This window comes from Neophocaena asiaeorientalis, unplaced genomic scaffold, assembly GCF_003031525.2.
Source record: "Neophocaena asiaeorientalis asiaeorientalis breed wild unplaced genomic scaffold, Neophocaena_asiaeorientalis_V1.1 scaffold79, whole genome shotgun sequence".
In the NCBI taxonomy this organism is placed as follows: Eukaryota; Metazoa; Chordata; class Mammalia; order Artiodactyla; family Phocoenidae; genus Neophocaena; species Neophocaena asiaeorientalis.
In genome coordinates, this window is record NW_020175402.1 from 4410996 (window position 1) to 4430896 (window position 19901).

General features: G+C 55.5%; 1 protein-coding gene across 1 annotated transcript in view; it reads right to left on the reverse strand.

Moving 5' to 3' along the window:
* CRYBG2 (crystallin beta-gamma domain containing 2) overlaps positions 1-19901 on the reverse strand; it is a 29471-nt gene that overhangs the window by 8356 nt on the left and 1214 nt on the right. Inside the window, exons 5-18 of the mRNA XM_024766878.1 lie at positions 15121-15743; positions 6159-8745; positions 5699-5746; positions 5499-5611; positions 5199-5328; positions 3157-3296; positions 2206-2332; positions 1930-1965; positions 1439-1575; positions 1152-1278; positions 733-872; positions 510-636; positions 229-261; positions 7-100 (exon numbers count right to left, since the gene is read on the reverse strand). Coding sequence (XP_024622646.1) covers positions 7-100; positions 229-261; positions 510-636; positions 733-872; positions 1152-1278; positions 1439-1575; positions 1930-1965; positions 2206-2332; positions 3157-3296; positions 5199-5328; positions 5499-5611; positions 5699-5746; positions 6159-8745; positions 15121-15743 — 4462 coding nt within the window. The remainder of the gene's footprint in view (positions 1-6; positions 101-228; positions 262-509; positions 637-732; positions 873-1151; positions 1279-1438; positions 1576-1929; positions 1966-2205; positions 2333-3156; positions 3297-5198; positions 5329-5498; positions 5612-5698; positions 5747-6158; positions 8746-15120; positions 15744-19901) is intronic.

Consider the following 19901-nt stretch of genomic DNA (forward strand, 5'->3'; position numbering starts at 1 on the left):
CCAGGCAGGATTGGGGCTGGAAGGAAGGGGGAAGAGAGGTCTGGTCATCCTCAAAGGAGATGTGGTCGCCCAGGAAGTCCGGACCGGAGAAAAGCTGAATCTGGCGGCAGACACGGGAAGAGATGAGAGTGAAGGAGGGTGATGGAGTGGGACAGAGAGAATGGGGAAGCGGGGGAGAGATTTGAAATGAGGGAAGAGGAGACATAGGCCCCCCCACCAGCTCCTTACCTTTGAGACAAAGTGCAGATTGTGCTCCCCGACCTGAAGGGAGGGACCGAAGTTTCGAGATTTAAGGGGTGTGCTAGCCCCCAGCCTCAATTCCTCTGGTTTCAGTATTCCCGACCCTTTTCGCAGGTCCCTCACCCTCCAGGTCCGTATTAGCCCCGCCCCTTCCAGGAGGCCCCGCCCCCAGGAGCTCCAAGCCCGGTTGTTCCAGTCCCGCCCACCACTGCTGGGGGACGCCAAGCCCCTCCGCTCTAAGAGGCCCCGCTCCTGCGGCGGGCACACACCTGCAGGACCGGCTGCAGAGAGGCGAGGGCGCTGTTGCTCGCGCCCCAGTCGTCGCAGTTGCGGTACACGCCCTTCTCCAGCACGTACTGCTCCCCGGAGAAACCCACTTCCTCATAAGCCACCCACCTGCAGGAAGGGCGGGGCGCGGGTCAGCGTGGAGGAGCCAGTACCTCTGCGGAACCGCCCCCGGCCGGCCCAGCTCCCTGAGCTTCCGTCACTCACACGCCGCTGAGCACGTGGATGGCCTGCGTTCTGGGGCCGTGTCCCGCCAGCTCCACATCCGGCAATGCCTCGCTCACCTCCACGCCATGCCCCTCAAAGTCCATGGCCTCGAACAGCACCACCTCCGGATCCCCGAAGTCCTGGGCCCCAGGGACAGTCAGGTTTCTCCCGCCCACCGACGGAAACCCCTGGGAGTGCCCAGACCCCAAAGACGCTGTCCACCAAGGGACTTTGCGGTGAGGTGATCAGTGTGGGCTGGGGAAAGGCATTAGGAGGGAGAGAGGCTAGACCTCAGGGAACACTTCCAGGTGCTCTAGAGAACAGGGAGAGGAGGCGCAAATTCTTCCCTCAACAGATTGTGCTGGGGTAAGTATGGCTGCGGCCAGAGGCAGAGGGATGTCCCAGTTGCTCTTGCTTACCGTCCGGATGATTCGCAGGGAGGTCAGCGCCTTGTTATAGCCTCCCCAATGTGACCAATCAGCGTATTTTCCCTCCTCCAGCAGATACTGGTGACCCCGGAAACCCTCCTTCTCGTAGCCCACCCAGCTGGGGGAAGGGGGAGGCAGACAAACAGACTCAGTCACAGGAAGCCCATGGATGTGTAAGAGAGCTGCCCCCACCCCTAGGCAGACCAGGTCACTTCCCATCCCGGAGTGTAGAGGCTAGTGGAGAGGATGAGGTAGAAGGAAGGGTCCTGAGTCCTCACCAGCCCCCAAGAACTTGCAGGGACCCCACAGAGGCCAAGCTGGGGCTCTGGCCGTCCTCTGGCTGCTGCAGGTTGTAGATGTCTCGGCTCACTTCCCAGCTCTGGCCCTGAAAGCCTGGGGCCTCATACACTACAGCCTGCGGCGGAGAGGAGCTGTGTGAGGTTGGTGGGGAGTGATCTGGACCCAGACCCACCCAGCCACCCCAGGATGACTTCTGCCCAGCATCAACCCAGAGCTAAGCCCTCCCACTCCCTCACTGAGCCCCAAGCCCTTACCTAACTCCTGTCTCTTCTCTGACCTCTGACCTGGTCCTTACACATCAAAAGCCAGTTCCCAGTTAGCCCATCGGGTTTCCACCCCGCCCCTCCCCAGCCCAGCCTCTAGCCCCCAGCTCCCACCTCTCCCACCTTCTAGTCCAGGCCGTGATAGCCACACACATACAAACACCCCACCCAAAGGTCCTCTTTGACCCTGAGGCCCAGATGCCTACCTTGGGCTCCCCTGGCTTCTCCACACTTGGGCATCCCTGCAGAGGAGACAGAGCTGAGACACCAACCCAGAGGTGCGGGAAGACAGATGGGGCTGGTGACCTAGGGTTTACTTGTTCCTGGGGCCCCTAAAAATGGCCAACCCTATGTCCTCCCTCTCCCCCAACCCCTGGACTAATCCTCCCTCTCCTCCAATCCCATTCCCAATAGGAGCTCCCAGGCCCAGCCTCTTCACCCAGACTGCAGAACAAGCCTGTTTGGGACCACCTACTCCTTACCAATCTCATGGGCTTCAGGGAGCCCACACTGGGATCTGATGCACCCCAGGCCTCTGGGGTGGGGTACTCTCCAGGCTCCAGGATGCAGGGAGTGTCTTCAAAGAAGGGCTTGGGGTATAGAAGCCACCTGAGGGGAGGCAGAGAGGCAGCTGCACCCCAGACTCCTGGGAACACAGATTAGTGGATGAGGTGGAAGGGGTAGAGGGGGGAAAGAAGTTTTGGGGGAGAGGCCCCCATCAAGGGGACTCTGGAGGACATTTCAGGCCCCCATAATTTCCTGCAGCAGCCACTCCATTGATCTCCCCTCTTCCGACCCGGCCCTCTCTAATTGCACACAGCGGCTGAGAGTCCTTTCCAGCAGCCGGACCTGCTTAAAAACTCCGGGTAATTCCCCATTAGCCTCACAATACAGTCCAGCTGCACAAAGAGGCCTTTTGTCCTGTCCCCCTGCCTTCCTCCTGGACCTCACGTCTACCCACTTGCTGCTTTCTTTGGCCAGAGTGAACTTTCAAAGTCAGTCTCTCACTTCTGGGCCTTTGCAGGTGCTAGTATACTCTTTCCCCCATTCATTCAATTAACAAATATTTAGGGGCATCTACCCCATGCCAGGCCCTGTTTCAGGCATCAGAGATACAGTAGTGAACAAAACATACAAAGTCCCTGCCCTCATGGAACTTAGATTCTTCTGGGGCTGACTCGTCCCGGCTGAGGAGTCTCCTCCTCCAGGAAGGCTTCTCTGACCTCAGGCTGGTTTGGTGCTGTTCTGTACTCCTACAGCCCCGTGTCTCTCCATCCTGGAACTCTGGATTGCCGCCGTCCGCTTACTTGCCTGGCCCCACCAGTAGACTGAGCACTTCTTGAGGGCAGGAACCATGTCCCGTCACCTCTGTGTCCCCAGCACCCAGCACAGTGAATGTTAAATGTAGGGTTCCCAGAACAGCCCAGACTCACAGTCCCGCGGAGACAGTGGCAGATGCCACCTGCAGAGGCCTCTCCAGGCTCTGGGGGTCCTCCAAGGCCTTGGTTAGCTTCACTTGCTCCCCCTTGAGGCCCTCCTCAGAGTACAGGCTGATCTCTGGGGTAATGTAGTCCTATGGAAGGAAAGGGGTGGAAAAGTGAAGTATAAAGCAACAGCCCTCAGAGACCAGCCACACCCACACCTTCTTCCCCAAGTCTGTCCAGCTGGGGACTTCTCCCCAGAAGCCAGAAATGACTAGAGTGTTCTCTGAAGGTCAGCCAGACAAGCCTGGGACCAAAGCCCTCACTGGTCCCGCACTGGCCCTTTGGGACCTGAGGCCAAAATTCCCAGTAGGAGCCTGCCAAGTGCCATGCCCTTTGCCTTGCCTCTGGGAGCCTCATTTCCAGCCTGGTGGAGGGATGGGCGGGATAGCCACTTCCTGAGGTCTCACTTTGACCCTTCTTTTGTATACAATTCCAGACTGCATACAAATCTCTATGGCTGTCCAGACTGGCCTCCTTAACCCAGGAAGCTGTACCTCATCCCAGGAAGCTGCAGGTCCTCTCTGCATTCTGGGTGTTTCTTCCTCACTAGGGCCATTTTCATTCACTAACTCCATCAAATGTTTATGAAGCACCTACTGGGTGCAAGGCATATATATAAGGGCCTGTCCTACCCCTTCTCATTTGGTCTTCCCAACGAGAGTTATTACGCGCCATTCGCAGGCTAGGAAATTGAGGCTCAGTGAAGTTAAGTGGGCCGCCCCAGGGCACACAGCCTGTAAGTAGCAAGACCAAGAACAGAGCACTGCAGTTTTTCTTCACCTTTGCAACCCAGCACGTCCCAGGTGCCTGATACACACTAGGCACCCAATCAGTGCTGAATGAATCAAAGGAACTCAGGTCTACTGGACTTCAAAGCCCTTGTTTTTCTCTTGTACCTCATTACCTCCTACGTGAAGATGAATTTATTGTGAGAAGCCCACAATAAATTGTCCACAAATATTTGTGTGTTTCCGGAGAGGCTTTGAAAATTCTTGTCCCTTCCTTTGCGTGGCTGGGCCACTGCCCTAGTTAAGATTCTGATCCTCTCTTACCGGGAGGATTTCAACAGCTCTGAACTCAGGGTTATTTGTCCTTCCATTAAAAACAACAACAACAAAAAAAACAAATTAAAAAAAAACCTAAAACGTCGGCTAGGCCCTGCTCTTAGATCTTTGCGTTCTCATCTGGGTCTCCCCAGTGGCCAAGACGGCTTTGTCAAGCTTAATTTTAGCAGTTTGTAAATTTGTGTTATGAAAACAATATTATTTTCCCCCACTTTACAGATGTGTAACTATAATAAGACTATGTCTTTTCAAACCACATACCCCTCCCTCAAAATTCAGAGGCTCCCCTTGGTTGGAAATCACAGCCCTTCCTGGTCTTCCTGTCTCCAGAGTCCCTGTCTTTTCTCCTCCTGGCAACCAGAGGGATGTTTCTAAATCTCTAATCTGTTTATATGGCTTTTCTGCTTCAAACCCAGCCCTCATACCCTAACTTGACCATGAGTCCTACAGGGCAGAGAGCAGATCTCCCAACCTACTCATTGCCTGGTGTGGTGCCGGGCACACAGCTGACATGAAAGAGCATCTGTGAGCACGTGAATCAACATACGTCCATGGCACCTTGGTTCTGGCCGTGGGCCTGAAAGCTTGGGCCCGGGCTGGGGAGGTGAGTGCTCACAGCCACCCCTACCCATTTCTGTTGCTCTAACTGAATCCTTCTCCAGCACTAGCTGGAGCTACTGGAGCTTGGCCTCTGCCTGGCCCCTGCCTCCCCAAGCCAGGCTGAGCACACCCAGAATCCTTTTCTTCCCCACTGGCTCCGAGGTCAGGACTTTACAGGTGAGAACATGATAAACTCTCTCCAGGCTCCGATCCCATATGATCTCTCCCAGAAATTCCAACTCTGGGTACCTGAGGCTGTCTCCCTCCTCAGGGCCTGGGGCTTAGGGTAGATGGGCAAAACCTGGTCCGCCACACCCAGCCACTCACCCGGACAACCCTCCTCAGGGAGCCAATGCCTTGGGTACTCCATGCTGGCCCCAGAGCTCCAAGTTCCACATCTCCTTCAGGCAGGACCAGCTTCTGGCCCCGGAACGCCGGCTCTTCGTATAGCACCCAGCTGCGGGCACAAAGACCTAGGGTCACTGAGTGGGGAGACGATGTACCCACGAGACAGGGTCTCTGGGTAGCTGAGGGGGTTTCTGCCAGGCACTTCTCACTGGGCACTTCCCACTGCCCTCACATCCCCCAGGTTCACACGCAGGACCCCGCCAGGAACTCCGGACTCACCAGCCTCGTACCACCCGTATGGAAGCCACGTGGGCCCAGCCGGAAGCATCAGCAGTGTCTTCCCAAACCTCCCTGCTGCTGCCTTGGCAGCCAGGCTCCGAGAAGAGCGTCATCTGGAGAAGGCACAGAGGGGGTCCTCAGGCCCTGTCCACAGATCCCCCACCTCCTGCTGCCCCACCCATTTGCCCCCCACTCCCTACCTTTCCAGGCCTGGTGTTCAGTTTGCCCTGGGTCTTCAATGCTGAGCTCTGGAATGGAGAGCGGTGATAGATCTTATGGGGTTGCCTCCTTACTGTCTCCCCCAACCTGCCATTCCAGGAACCCCACATCCTCCCTGTGGCCCTCCACCCCCAAAGAGCTGGCCCACAAAGGATGCCACACTTGCTCCCAACCCCCTGGTACCTTCATCACTCTGTCCCTGGAAGCTGTCCCCTTCCCCAGCTTCCTAGATATCAAGCCGTTTGGAATCTACAGTGCAAATCTGCTGTTTGGATAGGGAGACGGAGGCCCAGAGAAATGTGGTCACACTGAACTAGACCTCAGACCCATGCCCCTGGCCCCTGGAGACTCTGCCCCCCAGTATCATGGTCCTCACACCATCCAAACCCTGGCCCAGGTGAGGCCAGGCCCCCTGCATTGCCCACCCAAGGCCTCACTTACCCACCCCTCCGGGGACTGGGCACATGCAGGCTTCTCTGGAGGTGGCCTTTCCCTGTAGAGCAGGGGCAGCTGTCCTGGCACCTTCTTGAGCCCTGGTGCCCTGTGGGGCGGTAGAGCGGATGGTTTTGTGTCCAGTGGTTCCAAAGTGGGGGCCTCCTTGAGGGCAGGCACCAGGCCCCCAAAGAGAAGGCTGCCTCCAAGACGGGAAGTGGGCCGGCTGCCTGCCTGCCACTCTGGCCCGACTTCTGGGTGGGCATCCTTGGCACCTGCTGTGTGCTTCTTCATCATCTCCAGAAGAGAGCAAGAGACCTGGGGGGGTCGGGCAGGGTGGGAGTCCCAGGAGGGGCTGGGCCTGGCTTTCTCCTGCCTGCGCTGGAGCTTTTCACTGTCGCTCAGGTAGGGGTTCTGTGGTTCCTCCTCCTCCTCCTCTCCCTTTTCCTCTTCATTTGCTTCCAGTGCGGGCACCCCCTGGGGGCTGGGTCCCAGCACCCATGGCCCAGGCTGGTCCTCCTCGATGGCAGGCAGCGTGGCGTATATGGCCAGGGAGGAGGAGCGGGGCGATCGTGGCAGCCGGTGAGTGCGGAGGATCTCGGGGGGCTCCATACTCCGCAGGGTGTCCAGGAAAATCTCCAGGTCAGCGGTCAGGTCCACCTCCTCCTCCTCCCTTGATGGCTCCGGGAACGTCTTGCCCTCGGTGGAGTCAGGGACAAGCTGGGACTCCAGGCTGGCCTCTGCTCCTATCAGCCTTGGGGCAGGGGGGCCTCCTGGGCTGAGGGATACCTTGCCCCCTGAGGAGGAGGGGGCAATGAGAGCAGTAGGGCCCTGGACAACTACTTTCTGGGTGGAATATGGGACAGTAGAAGCACCAGGGCCCTGGACCTCTTTTTGGGTAGGAGATGAGATGGGGCTCTCCTCAGATTCCTGAACCTCCCCTTCCTGTTTGGGGGGTGGGACAGCAGGAGCTGTCAGGCCTTGACCAGCCTCCTCCTTGGTGAGAGGAGGGGCAAGGCTGCCTTCAATACTCTGGACAACCTCTTTTTGGGTGCTATGGCTGCCTCCTGGGGCCTGGGCAACCTTGGTTGCTTTAGGGGATGAGTCAGCAGGAACCCCAGGGCTCTGCACTACATCTTTCTGGGTAAGGGAGAAGATAGGGACATTTTCAGAGTCCTGAACAACATTATTCCTTGGGGAGGGTGGAGCAGAAAGACCTCCTGGGCTGGTGACAGCCTTCCTTCTTGTAGAGGATGGAGCAAGAGATTGTCCAGGGACTGTAAGAACCTCAGGCTTCACCGTGGGCAGGCTGGTGGCAGCAGGGGGATCTGGATGCCCTTCCCTTTCAACAGAGGGCCAGGCCTGGGGTCCCCTGGGCTCGAGAGTCAGCTGGGCCCTAGCATGGGTAGGTACTTCCGGCTGCTCTGGGGGGTGACCTAGGCCCAGGGAGGGGATTTGGGTCTGGAGTCTGGGAGAGGAGGGTACTGGTGTGTGACCCTGAGAGGTCTGGAGAGGGAGCTGGGTGGGGCTGGATGCTCTCTGCACGCTTGGGACCTCATAGACCCTGGCATCTGGGGCTTTGTCCTGGTCTCGGTCCGGGTGGGTTGCAGGGACATCCTGGTTCTGAGGCGGGTGGGCATAGTCCAGGAAGCCTGCGGGAGCCAGGACAGATCCGTCCTCTGGCTCTGCTGTCCCCGTCTCAGGCGGCTGCCCCAGGGCTGCACCCTCTGTGCTGCCCAGACCTGGACACCTTGTCACAGCAGCCAGGGGCCTGGGAAGCCGGCTGGCGGGTGGGCTCCACCCAGCAGGCACAAGGCTACTTAGCAGCTCCAGGGCCTGGCTGCGGCTGGGTGAGTCCTTGGCTCGGGGGCTCACCACCACTGCCTGCACCACGCGGGCAGCATTGCGGCCCCTGGGCAGGGCCTTGCTCGGGAGCCTTAGCCCCACAGAGTTCGTCACAGAGCTGTTCACCTGTCGGTGCACGTGCCCTCCCACCACCATGGTAGTCTGCACAGTGCGTGTCACCCGCCGTTCCTCGAGGCTCCGGGAGTTCCCGCCAGTGAGACTCACACCTGGGTTGGGCCTGGGCTCATGGGGCCCGTGCACCAGCGCCAAAAACTCAGTCTTGGCCGTGGCTCCTGGGCTTGGTGGCTCAGTCCTGGGGTCCTGGGGACTGCCATCACCCTGGTCCACAGCCTCCTTTGGCCTTCCCACTGGCCTTTTCTCCTTGAGGGGCAGCGTGTACTTTTTGGAGAAGATGGGCCCATGGCTCTGGAGGCTTTTGGAGCCAGCCCCGTCCCTGGGACCCTGGTGACTCATAGTCTCTTCTTCCAGCACAGCAAAGCCATTGATTTCCTCCCGACGGTGGCCATACTCAGACATCTCCTCCTGGCGGACTTCCAGCTGGGCCCCTGATACCAGGGACACCTTGTGAAAACGGTGTTTGCTCTCTTCCTGGGCAGGGGGCCACTGCCGCCATGTCAGTGTGGTACTCATCACTCGGGCCTTGGCCCGAGCTGGGGGCCCACTGGCCTCCTCCTTGTTGGGCCCCAGCAACGGGTCCTGAGGTGTCCTTGGCTCACTGTGGTCCAGATCACTGCAGAGGGTGCCGGGAAGAGGAGAGACAGGGTCGGGCGTGGTCAGGGTGGCTGTCTGCAGTGCAGAATCACTCCCCCTGCCAGGGTCAGGCTGAGTAACCACAGGCAAATCATGTGAGCTTTGGAGCCTTTGTTTCTCCATCTGTAAACTGGGCACGATACTCTCAGATCTCCCACCCCTCTCCCTACTTTCAGGTGTTCTCCTTTGCCAGGGTCCTTCAAGGGGTGAAGCTAAGGGCTAAGCCTAGAAGGAGAGAGAAGGGAGAGAGCAGAAAGGCATATGGGTCTGACCCACTGGTCTGCGGATGGGGCTGGGACTCTGCCCAAGGAGCCCTGCGGCTAGTCCTCCAGGAGCTGAAAACTAGAAAACCGAAAAACTGAGAATTAGGCAAGTGATGTTCTGACCGTGTTTCTGATCACTATAAAGGAAGGTAAGGAAAGACAGCTTTGGCCTCCAGCAAAGTTGGGTTCCCCCTGGCCCTGTCACTCACTAGCAGGATGACCTTGGGCAGCCACTTCTCCCCGGCAAGCTTCAGGTCCCCCAGGCACAAAACTGGAATAACAAGAGTATATGCTGGGTTCACAGGGTTATTGTCAGCATCCAGTAAGAGAGAATAAAAACTCACTTTATGAGAAAAACAGATATCGTATATTAACGCATATACGTGGAATCTAGAAAAATGGTACAGATGAATCTATTTGCAGGGCAAGAATAGAGACACAGACGTAGAGAACAGACGTGTGGACATGGTGGAGGGGGGAAGGGGAAGTGGGATGAATTGGGAGATTGGGATTGACATATATACACTGCTGAGTGTAAAATAGCTAGCTAGTGGGAAACTGCTATATAGCACAGGGAGCTCAGCTCAGTGCTCTGTGGTGACCTAGATGGGTGGGATGGTGGGGACGGAGGTCTAAGAAGGAGGGGATATATGTATACATATAGCTGATTCACTTTGTTGTACAGCAGAAACTGTCACAACATTGTAAAGCAACTATACCCCAATTAAAATTTTAAAAAAAGAAATAGATGTTAAAAGAAAAAAACTCACTTTATAAACTAAAACACTGGCTCATAAGCTTCCTCGTAAAGAACAAATTATTCACTATGGAAAACAGTATGGAGGTTTCTTAAAAAACTAAAAATAGAGCTACCATATGATCCAGCAATCCCACTCCCGGGTATATATTCAGAAAAGATGAAAACTCTAATTCAAAAAGATACATGCACCCCAATGTTCATAGCAGCACTCTTAACAATAGCCAAGACATGGAAGCAACCCAATTGCCCATCAACAGACGACTGGCTTAAGAAGATGTGGTATGTAAATACAATGGAATATTACTCAACTGTAAAAAAGAATGAAATATTGCCATTTGCAGCAACATGGAGTATTATACTTAGTGAAGTAAGCCAGACAGAGAAAGACAAACATTATATGATATCACTTGAATATGAAATCTAAAAAATAATACAGGGGCTTCCCTGGTGGCACAGGGGTTAAGAATCCACCTGCCAATGCAGGGGACACAGGTTCAAGCCCTGGCCGGGGAAGATCCCACATGCCGTGGAGCAACTAAGCCCGTGTGCCACAACTACTGAGCCCATGAGCCACAACTACTGAAGCCCACGCACCTAGAGCCTGTGCTCCACAACAAGAGAAGCCACCGCAATGAGAAGCCCACACACCGCAATGGAGAGTAGCCCCTGCTCGCCACAACTAGAGAAAGCCCGCGCACAGCAACGAAGGTCCAATGCAGTCATAAATAAATAAATAAATAAATAAATAAATAATACAAATGAATCTATATGCAAAACAGAAACAGACTCACATACATCGAAAACAAACTTATGGTTACCAAAGGGGAAGGGGAGGGGATAAATTAGGAGTATGGTATTAACAGATACAAACTACTATATATAAAATAGATAAGCAAAAAAAAAAAAAAAAAAGCAAAAAAGATTTACTGTATAGCAAAGGGAACTATATTCAATATCTTGTAATAACCTATAGTGGAAAATAATCTGAAGATACATATAACTGAATCACTTTGCTGTACACCTGAAACTAACAATTATAAATTGTTATTAATTAACTACACCTCAATTTAAAAAAACAGAATAAATTATTTATAAATTATAAACAAGGGACTTCCCTGGTGGTCTGGTGGTTAAGACTCTGTGCTCCCAATTCCAGGGGCCTGGATTTGATCCCTGGTCAGGGAACAAGATCCCATGTGCATGCTGCAACTAAAAGATCCCACGTGCCACAACTAAGACCCAGCGCAGCCAAATAAATAAATAATTTTAAAAATTATAAACAAATGTTCCCACTTTGCACATGAGGGGGGGAAGGCTCAGAGAGGTTAGGAAACTTGCCCAGAGTCACACAGTAGCAGAGGCAAGAGTTAAACCCAATCCTAAGTGCTTAACCACCGAATCAAATTCCCTGATGTATCTGGTAAACTTAGACTCTGTGGTTTGGGGGTTTACTTTTATTTCACCTCTTTTTTTTTTTTTGCAGTACGTGGGCCTCTCGCTGTTGTGGCCTCTCCCGTTGCGGAGCACAGGCTCCGGACGCGCAGGCTCAGCGCCCATGGCTCACGGGCCCAGCCGCTCTGCGGCATGTGGGATCCTCCTGGACCGGGGCACGAACCCGTGTCCCCTGCATCGGCAAGTGGACTCTCAACCACTGCGCCACCAGGGAAGCCCCTGGAGGGGGAAGCCCCTGGAGGGGGAAGCCCCTGGGGGTTTACTTTTAAAGGAGGCCATACAGTCCTGGAGGGGCCAGTCAGCTACTACTACTTCCAGGCTGCACTGAGCAGGGCAATCCTATTCTCAGGCCTCAAGGACCCAAAAGGTCAGCTTGTTCCACATCAGCCTCAGTACCAGCCTGTCTTCAGCTCCTCCTTTCTGTGAGGCAGCCCCCAGACCATTATAAGGGCAGTTAAGGCCGGAAATGGACCCATGCCCCCAACTTCCCTCCTCCTTCTCTATTTTCCTCCCTCCTGAGAGGCTGGTAGAACCCAGAACTTTGGCCCTGTCTTGTGGCCCCAGCAGTGACTCAGGTTTTATGATGGGCAGAGATGAATGCGGATGAGGCCCAGGGAAGCCTGACCTGACTTGGGGACCACTGGTGGCTGTGACAACATGTGGCCTGGCCCAGGACGGGGTCTGAGTGGCCCCAGAAAAGCCTTGTATATGGGGGAGGTGAGGGACTGAGAAGGATGCGTAATCCTTTCCCCGGGCCAAAATTCCTGAGAGCGACACACTCAGGCACCTGAGGCCCTGGATTGCAGCCCTTCCCTGAGGCCTGACCCTCTCCCCTGTCCTCCTTGCTGAGGCTCCCCCGCACATGGAGCTTCACCCCTTGATGAGCCCCTGTCCCAAGTCTAATCTCCATTTCTGAATAACAATAACAACTACCATTCGCTGAGATTCCCTGTCCGTGACAGCAGATGGTAAGGGTCAAAGCCTGGGTTCTAAGTCATTTATTCATTCATTCATTCAGCACTAATCGTGTCACGTGATGCGCTAGGCCCTGGTTAGGTTCATCCAAAGCCAATTTTCTCTTGGAGGTGGTATCCTAGGGGTCCAGAAGTCAAAGAATTAGACATAAAAACAGGAACCACATTTGGAAAGCCTCCATAGGCTTTGGCAAAGCAACAGGAGAGCAGCTTCAGAGGAAGCCATTGGTAATCCAGCCCCTGGACAACACCCCCGATAGTCATTCATTCCACAAGCATGTGATCATTTGTTTCTGCTTGCATACCTCTAGCGACAGGGAGGTCGCAATTTGACAGCTGACCCGTCCCATCCCTGAATAGTTGTGATGGCTAGAATGTTCTTCAAACTATGCAGGAATCTGCCTGCCTATAGCCCTCCTCCATATTGTCCTTCCTCTGAAGACACACCCCAATGACCCAGGATGCCTCTCCCAGGCCAGCAGAGATGCCCATTTCCAGAGCCCTCTCTTCTTCAGGGCCCCGGACCATAGGTGGATTTGTCACAGGTTAACCTGTGCCTTCCAAATCAGGTGTGTGGGGCTGGGAAAGGGAGAGGCTGAGGAGGGGGCAGGGGGAGTGTGGGAAAGAGCCTCATCTAACCCGACACGTCCTGGATTCTCCCCGCTTACCTGTGAGTCACCCACAAACTAGGTCACACCGGCCCACAGGCGTACAAGCTCGTGCTGCGTCACACACAGACACACACGGCACAGATGCACAGAGTCACACAGGAACAAAAACGCACATAGATGCTTACCCCAACGTACGCAGTCAGACACACAAACACAGAGTCAGTCACAGACACTCGGGGATATACACACGGGGACACAGCAGACACACAAGTCACACACATACACAGAAACACGCGAACACAGTGACACACGCACACACATTAACAGTACACACACACACACGAGTCCATTCACAGCCCCCAGCCCTCCTCCTCTTGAAATTCACCCTTATCTGAACAGATACACGCACTTGGATGCATGCACATCTTACATTTCCAGACCCAATTGCGTTGTGCCTCCCCACCCCCCACATTTGCCAATCCTGGCCCAGAGAACCCTCCCCCAGAAAGGGAACAGAGAAGGATGACACCCCTGGAGGCCCTCTTCCTTCCTTTCTAAGTGAGCGCTTGCCTCCTGCGAGTCTGTCATTATCCACCTGTGCCCAAAATAGTCAGGGAGTAGAAGATGGAGCCCAAGTCCCCCAGATGAACCGCCTTGCTCCTTCCTTTCCCCTCTCCAAGGACTGCCCCTCCCACTCACCCTCCCTCTCTCTGCAGCCCTTCTACCCCAGCTGGAGCACAACCTCCCCCCGCAGCAGGTCTCTGAGGCAGCCTGGGTCGCACATGTCCCTCTTCCTTGTCACAGAATCATTACCCTGACTCCTGCCCAGAGGCCTGGTCATCCCTGATGCTGTCTCTGCTGACACAGTACTGCCAAATCTGCTCCACGAGGTTACAGAAAGCTCTGCAGTCCACACTCAACACTCCACTGCTTGCACAGGGCCACCGAGGCCTCCGTTAGAGGCAGGAGAGAGAAGTAGTTAGAACACGGGTACCCAGGTTCAAATTCTGGCCCCTTCACTTTCTAGTTGACTTTGAGCAGGTGATGAAACCTCTCTGAGCCTTAGTTTCCCTATTGTAATTGGGGTGGGAAGGTGGAGAGCAGGATTAGTCCAACTTCATGGGGCTGTTGTGAGGATTAAATAGAATTATGCTTAAAAAACGAACCATAAGTGACAGCCACCACCATCATTGTTAGGAAATTTTCAGAGCCCTGTTTGAGGCCCAGTGCCCTTCCTGGTGGTTCTAGAGAGATCCCATGTTCATCCCCTCTTCAGTGAGTTTTAGGGGACACATCCTTCCACCTCTGAGCCCACCAGGCAGATTCAGGAGAGTAATTTCAACACAAATTAAAAACGGAGGCTTGGGAAACTCAGTGCGTGATTCCGTGGCTGCCAACACAGAACCATGTGGGGTAATTATTGCTGCGACTGAAGCTTTATTAATAAGCATCCCTGAGCTTCCCTGGTGGCGCAGTGGTTAAGAATCTGCCTGCCAATGCAAGGGACACGGGTTCGAGCCCTGGCCCGGGAAGATCCCACATGCCACGGAGCAACTAAGCCCGTGCGCCACAACTACTGAGCCTGAGCTCTAGAGCCTGCAAGCCACAACTACTGAGCCCACATGCCACAACTACTGAAGCCTGCGCTCCTAGAGCCCGTGCTCCGCAACAAGAGAAGCCACGACAATGAGAAGCCCGCGCACCGCAACTAGAGAAAGTCCGCGTGCAGCAACAAAGACCCAAAGCAACCAAAAATAAATAAATAAATAAATTTCTAAAAAAAATCATCCGTGCTATTTCAGCAGCCCAACTCTCTAGAGTTCAAACTATTTTCCTGTAACCACCTCCTCCTTCCTCATCTCCAGCTACCAAATGTACCTGACAACTCAAGGCCCAGAGAAGTTAAGCAACTTGCCCCAGGACATACAGCACTTTGGCTGAGAGCCTCTTCTCAGGCTGGGAATGTGGTCTCCGGAGCAGAACGAGGGAACGAGGGTGTGTTGCTGAGGATAAGGTGATCCCTCCCCCATCCTCTCCATGACAGGATATCCCCCTCCTCAGTCGGACAGAGGAATAGGGAAGCACTGGGCCCCAGGATGTAGCCTTTGGATGAGGGGAGGGAAAGGAGGGCAGAGTTGGGAAGGGGAGGGGATGGCAGAGTCAGCTCACCCCCAGGGAACTGAATGAATGGGCCTTGAGTTGGAGAAGCCCGGAGACAAGATAGAGACCCAAGAGGGGGCAGCCAGGCCGGTTTCCCCTGCCCGCGTTGCCGCACGTGGGGCAAAGTCGACTCACCATCTATGCGGGGACCCAGGCATCTGGCCAGCCTGGAGCTCCTGCCGCTGGGCCGTGCTCCCCTGATGTGGTGGGGCTCTTAGCCGGGGTTCCTGAGGCAGGTCCACCAGGCACCCTGTGATGGGGCGGGGCCTCTGGGGAGGCTCTTGCCAGCCCCTGGATTCCTCAGGGCCGCAGGCGTGGGGAGCTGGTTGGGCCAGTTTGGGCTCCTGAGTCTCCTCCCCAGGTGCTTGCCCACGCCCCTGCAGGGTGCCGGTGATGTGGTAGCAGGTCCTCCTGGCAGAGGGACACTCACGTAGAGTCTGAGCTGGCTCGGGCAGGGCTGGCCCTGCGCTGGTAGGCTCACCCTTTGTCCCCTCTGCCCTGGGGGAGGATGCTGGGCGGGGCCGCACGTCTTCTGGGTTGCTGGGTGGCTCAGAACTCAGAGGAATCTCTTGGGCTGTGTACGGGGGTTGCAGGCAGGTGCAGCCCGGAGATCCTTGTTCCAAACATCCAGGAGCTGGTGGTGGGCATGAGGGACACCTGGTCCCAGCAGGCTCTGCTGAGGTCACCGCCAGTGCCAGGCTCTCTGGCCCCACAGAGGCAGAGTTGGCCAGGTCAGAGGCGCTGCCCACTGCTGGCCTCTGTAGGCGCCCCGGTGGCTCAGCAGACCGTCACTTCCAAAGCCAGGAGCCACGGCTCCCTGCCCAAAGGTCCAACTCTGAGAGGCTCTGGGCTTGGGCCTGAGGGAAAGCAGAGGCAGAGACTGGGTGACAGCATCACTCCCCTGCCTTCTGGGTACCCCTGACACCCCGGCTGCCCTCCTGGTCACAGAAGAAGCTGAGCAGAGCTCTGACACCAAGCAGAGCTGCCTTAAGGAGAGACTGCCTCTTAGGCCACAAGATCTGGACAAAGAGGCAGAGCTCTGGAAAGGCCCTTCAGCATTTAACTCACCCCTTCCCATTCTACACACGAGGAAAGTGAGGCCCAGAGTGGACACTGACATGACTTAAGTCACACAGTGAGGGCTCCTGATTCTCAGGCCAACTGCTGATTTCCCAGGAATCCTCTGGCCTCCAGACCTTTGGCACCAGCTGCCCTGGGCCTTAGGGGCTTTGTGGGCATGCCTGCCACAAATGCCTGTGGCCTCTGCCCGCTCCTGGCTTCCAGAGAGCCTGCAGCCAACTCCCTAGTACCCTCCCAGCCCGAGATTCCCAAACACACTTGGGAGGAGGTACTTGGGCATAGAGATGTTCTTGGGACAAGAGCGAGCCTGGAAAGAGGTTTCGCCTAAGTGGGGCAACACTGACTTCTGTCCACTGTCTTCCCCTGGGGCCCAGCCTAGCTGTGTGTGTGAGGGGAGAGGGTTCAGGACCACAGACCCAAATGGACACTGCCATCCAAAACACCAGTTTTCAGGGATGGGTTTTTGTCCCTGGCAACAGAGGAGCCAAGTCTGGGGTCAAATTCCTCCTAGCAGGGGCCCTTGATCCCAAATGCCTTAATTTACTCATCTATGAAATAGATGCAGCCTCTCACTCCCCAGAGGCTGAACATCTCAAGAAACAGGAGGGTTGGATGATTCATCTGGGGGCCCGGAGCAAGGCAAGCTGGGCTTGATTCTCAGCTCTGTTACTTTCTACCTGCAATACCTCTTGCATCTTAGTTTCCCCATGTGTAAAATGGGCGTGATAATAAAACTATTGCTTCCTGGGAGTGCTGTGAAGATTGTATGAGATAATCCATGCAGAGTACCAGCAGTGCTCAATTAAATGCTAGTAATTATTGATAGTATTCAGGATCACAGAGAGACACATGGCTGCTTGAGCCATCTCCAGAGGAAGCCGTCTGCTCCTCCAGGGGGTGGGGAGTGGGGAACCTTGTCTCTGTCCAATCCATGGCTCAGGTCCCCACTGATGATGGGGAAACTGCGGGCAGAAGGTTAAACCACTGGCCCAGCGTCACCCCTGGGGGCAATGCCAGGAAGTGGGGAAAAGGGGTCAAAGATGGGGAAGGTCAAGCTAAAAGAGGGAGTGTGGAAAGGGGGTCCTGAGAACAGGTACTGCCCCTACATGCCTCCCCCAGGGGCCCCGACATTAGGAAGCTGTTTTCTGAGCATCTAGGCCCCGCACTGGAGGTTCTACATCTGTTACGTTATTTCTCACAACAGCCCTAAGAGGCATTACTCTTCCCATTTTGCAGACAGGGAAGCTGAGGTTCAGAAGTAGGAAGTGACCTGCTCAGGGTCACACAGTGAATCCGTGGCAGAGGAGGGATGAGAGAACTCCAGTTGCCTAACTTGTAAGTCAGGGTTCTCAGGGCCGGTCCAGCCCCTCCCAGAGCTTCTGCTTCCCTACACTCCCCCACCCTTGTATTCTCTCCTACCTTGAGGCTGACTCTGCTGGTGCTGCCCTGGCCCTGGGCCAGGTCAGGGCAGCTCTGGCCACCCCAGGGCCTGGGAAGGAAGCACAGGGAAAGGAATGAAGTAGCCTCCTCCTCTCCCACCTCCAGACCGGACCTGGTGGCTCTCCCCGCTCTTCTCTCAGGGCCCACACAGGCAGGATGAGTACCTGAAATCTTAGGGGGTGGGGGGGCGGGGCAGGGGAGGTCTATACAGCAGTCTCCTCTCTGTTCCCTCCCCCAGCTGTCCACTCCACCTCCAGAGACAGAGAGACAGGGATGGGATGGGCCTGGGACCAAAATGGGGACTAGGTCTGTATCAGGGCCAGAATACAGAAAAAGGACAGTACCCTAATAATTCAAAAGCTTGCCATTTGCTGAGGCCCACCCTATGCCAGGTTTAGCACTAGGTATCACGCCTACATAATTCTCCTTTAAGCCTCACAAATAATCCTAAAAGGTAGCTATTATTGTCCTCATTTTTCAGGTAAGGAACTGAGGTCCAGAGTGGTAAAGTGACTTGCCTGGAGTCACACAGCTAGTGAGCCTTGGAGTTAAGACACTAGGATGGTATCACTCCAAAGGTTGGTTGGGCATCACCACGCTAATGGGGGCAAGATGAGGAAGTGCCTTGGCTGCCCCCTCCGTACACTCTGCCCCCCACCCAGGCAATCAGCAGGGAGCGGAGGCCTGTGACTCAGGCCCAGAGTCCCATTCCCACAGCCAGTGAGAACCAAGTCCAAGTGCACACATGGGATGTATCATCACGCTGGCCCAGGAGCATGTGAAGTCCCTACCCTGCCCTTCCTGTCCCTGACTCACCCGCAGCCCTGCCTCCTCTCAAGTGGGGAAAGAAAGGGAGGAGCAGTGTCATCTGGGCCTATAGGGCAGGTTCCTGCCAGACAGGGTAAAGGGAGGGGATGTGACTTCCAGAGAGGGCACTGGGAGGGTGTTGGGCACCCCCGGCGGCCACCCAGGCTTCCAGGTATAGGGTGGCTAGGCCCTCCCCTCCCTTCTCTCTTTGGTGTGAGAGAGCAGCACAAACTCCTCCCCTCACTCTGGCCCCACCACGACCGCCTCCACTCCTCCCAGGGTAGGCTGGAGACAGCCCTGTCATGATAAGATCAGAACAAAGCGCCCAGTCACTGCACAGAGACACAAACACCCCGTGCCTGAGAGCACACGCCATGTTCTTTGCAGATATAGGGCCTGTGAGCTACTGGGGTCCTCTTCGCTATGCCCCTCCCAGCCATTCAGCCTGGCCACCCACAGAGCCTTTTCTCTTTCTCTCAGACATCAGGTAAGAGTGAACCAGCTGGGAGAGATGTAGCAATTTGTTCAGGGTCACGTGGCCAGTGGCATCTAGGGTTAGGACAGAGCTCCGGCCCCCTGGCTTGCACTCCAGAAATCTCTCCAGCAACTGAGCAGCCCAGTGCTTCAGGACGCCGGCCCTGGAGTCAGGCTGCTTAAGCCTGTGTCCCAGCCCCACCACTTCCCAGCTGTGTGACTGGGGCGGTGACTTCACCTCTCTGGACCTCCATTTCCTTATCTGACTCACACAAAATACCCACCTTGTCTGGCTGCTGTGAGGATTAAATGAGATAACCCAGGTACAGCACCAAGCAAGTGACAAATAAAAGTTTAATGTTATTACAATCTGAGATGACAGGGGGAAACCTCTCCATGGCATTTAAGGGCGAATGCAGTGCAGTCTAAGCCAACTCAGGAACCTGTCATACTCATGAAAGAGGGACGTGAAGACCAGAGCTAAACTGTCCTGTGATGAGAGAATCAAAGTCCACAGGGGCAGGAGGACTGCCTATCCCCATATTTGCCTTTCAACTACCTCTGGAGAGAAAAATCAGGAGATCCCTGGCATGCCACCTGCCAGACTTAGGAAATTGCAAATTTGTTGTAAAGTTTTATAAAAGCACAGGAACTTTCCACATAACCAAAATCGTGGTACACCGACAGGTATGTTTTTATGCTCCCAGACACTCATACAGGCTTATTTGAACATCAGGTACACTCCAAGACGCACACCCACACCCTTGGGCCCAGGGGCGCCCCAAGCCGCCCTCCTCCTATCCCGGGATCTGGCCTCCTCCGGGATCGGCTTCCCCTTGCACTCCCTCCGGACCCCTAGTCCGGCCAGGCGGCGAGCCAGGCAGGACCCCAGGACCCAGCGCCGCTCGGCGATGGCAGGGGCAAGGTTCCAGGCTGGGGCGTCAGGACACCTGACCGGTCCCCGGCCGCGGGGACCTCCCGAATCCAGCTCATTTGCAGAGAAACGCCTCCTCCGGCCCGACCCCCTGAGCAAACAGCGCCCGGCCCGCAGTGCGGGCGCGGGGTGAGGACCGATCCAGATGCTGCCCAAGCCCCAGGGCAAAGGGTGCGCTCTG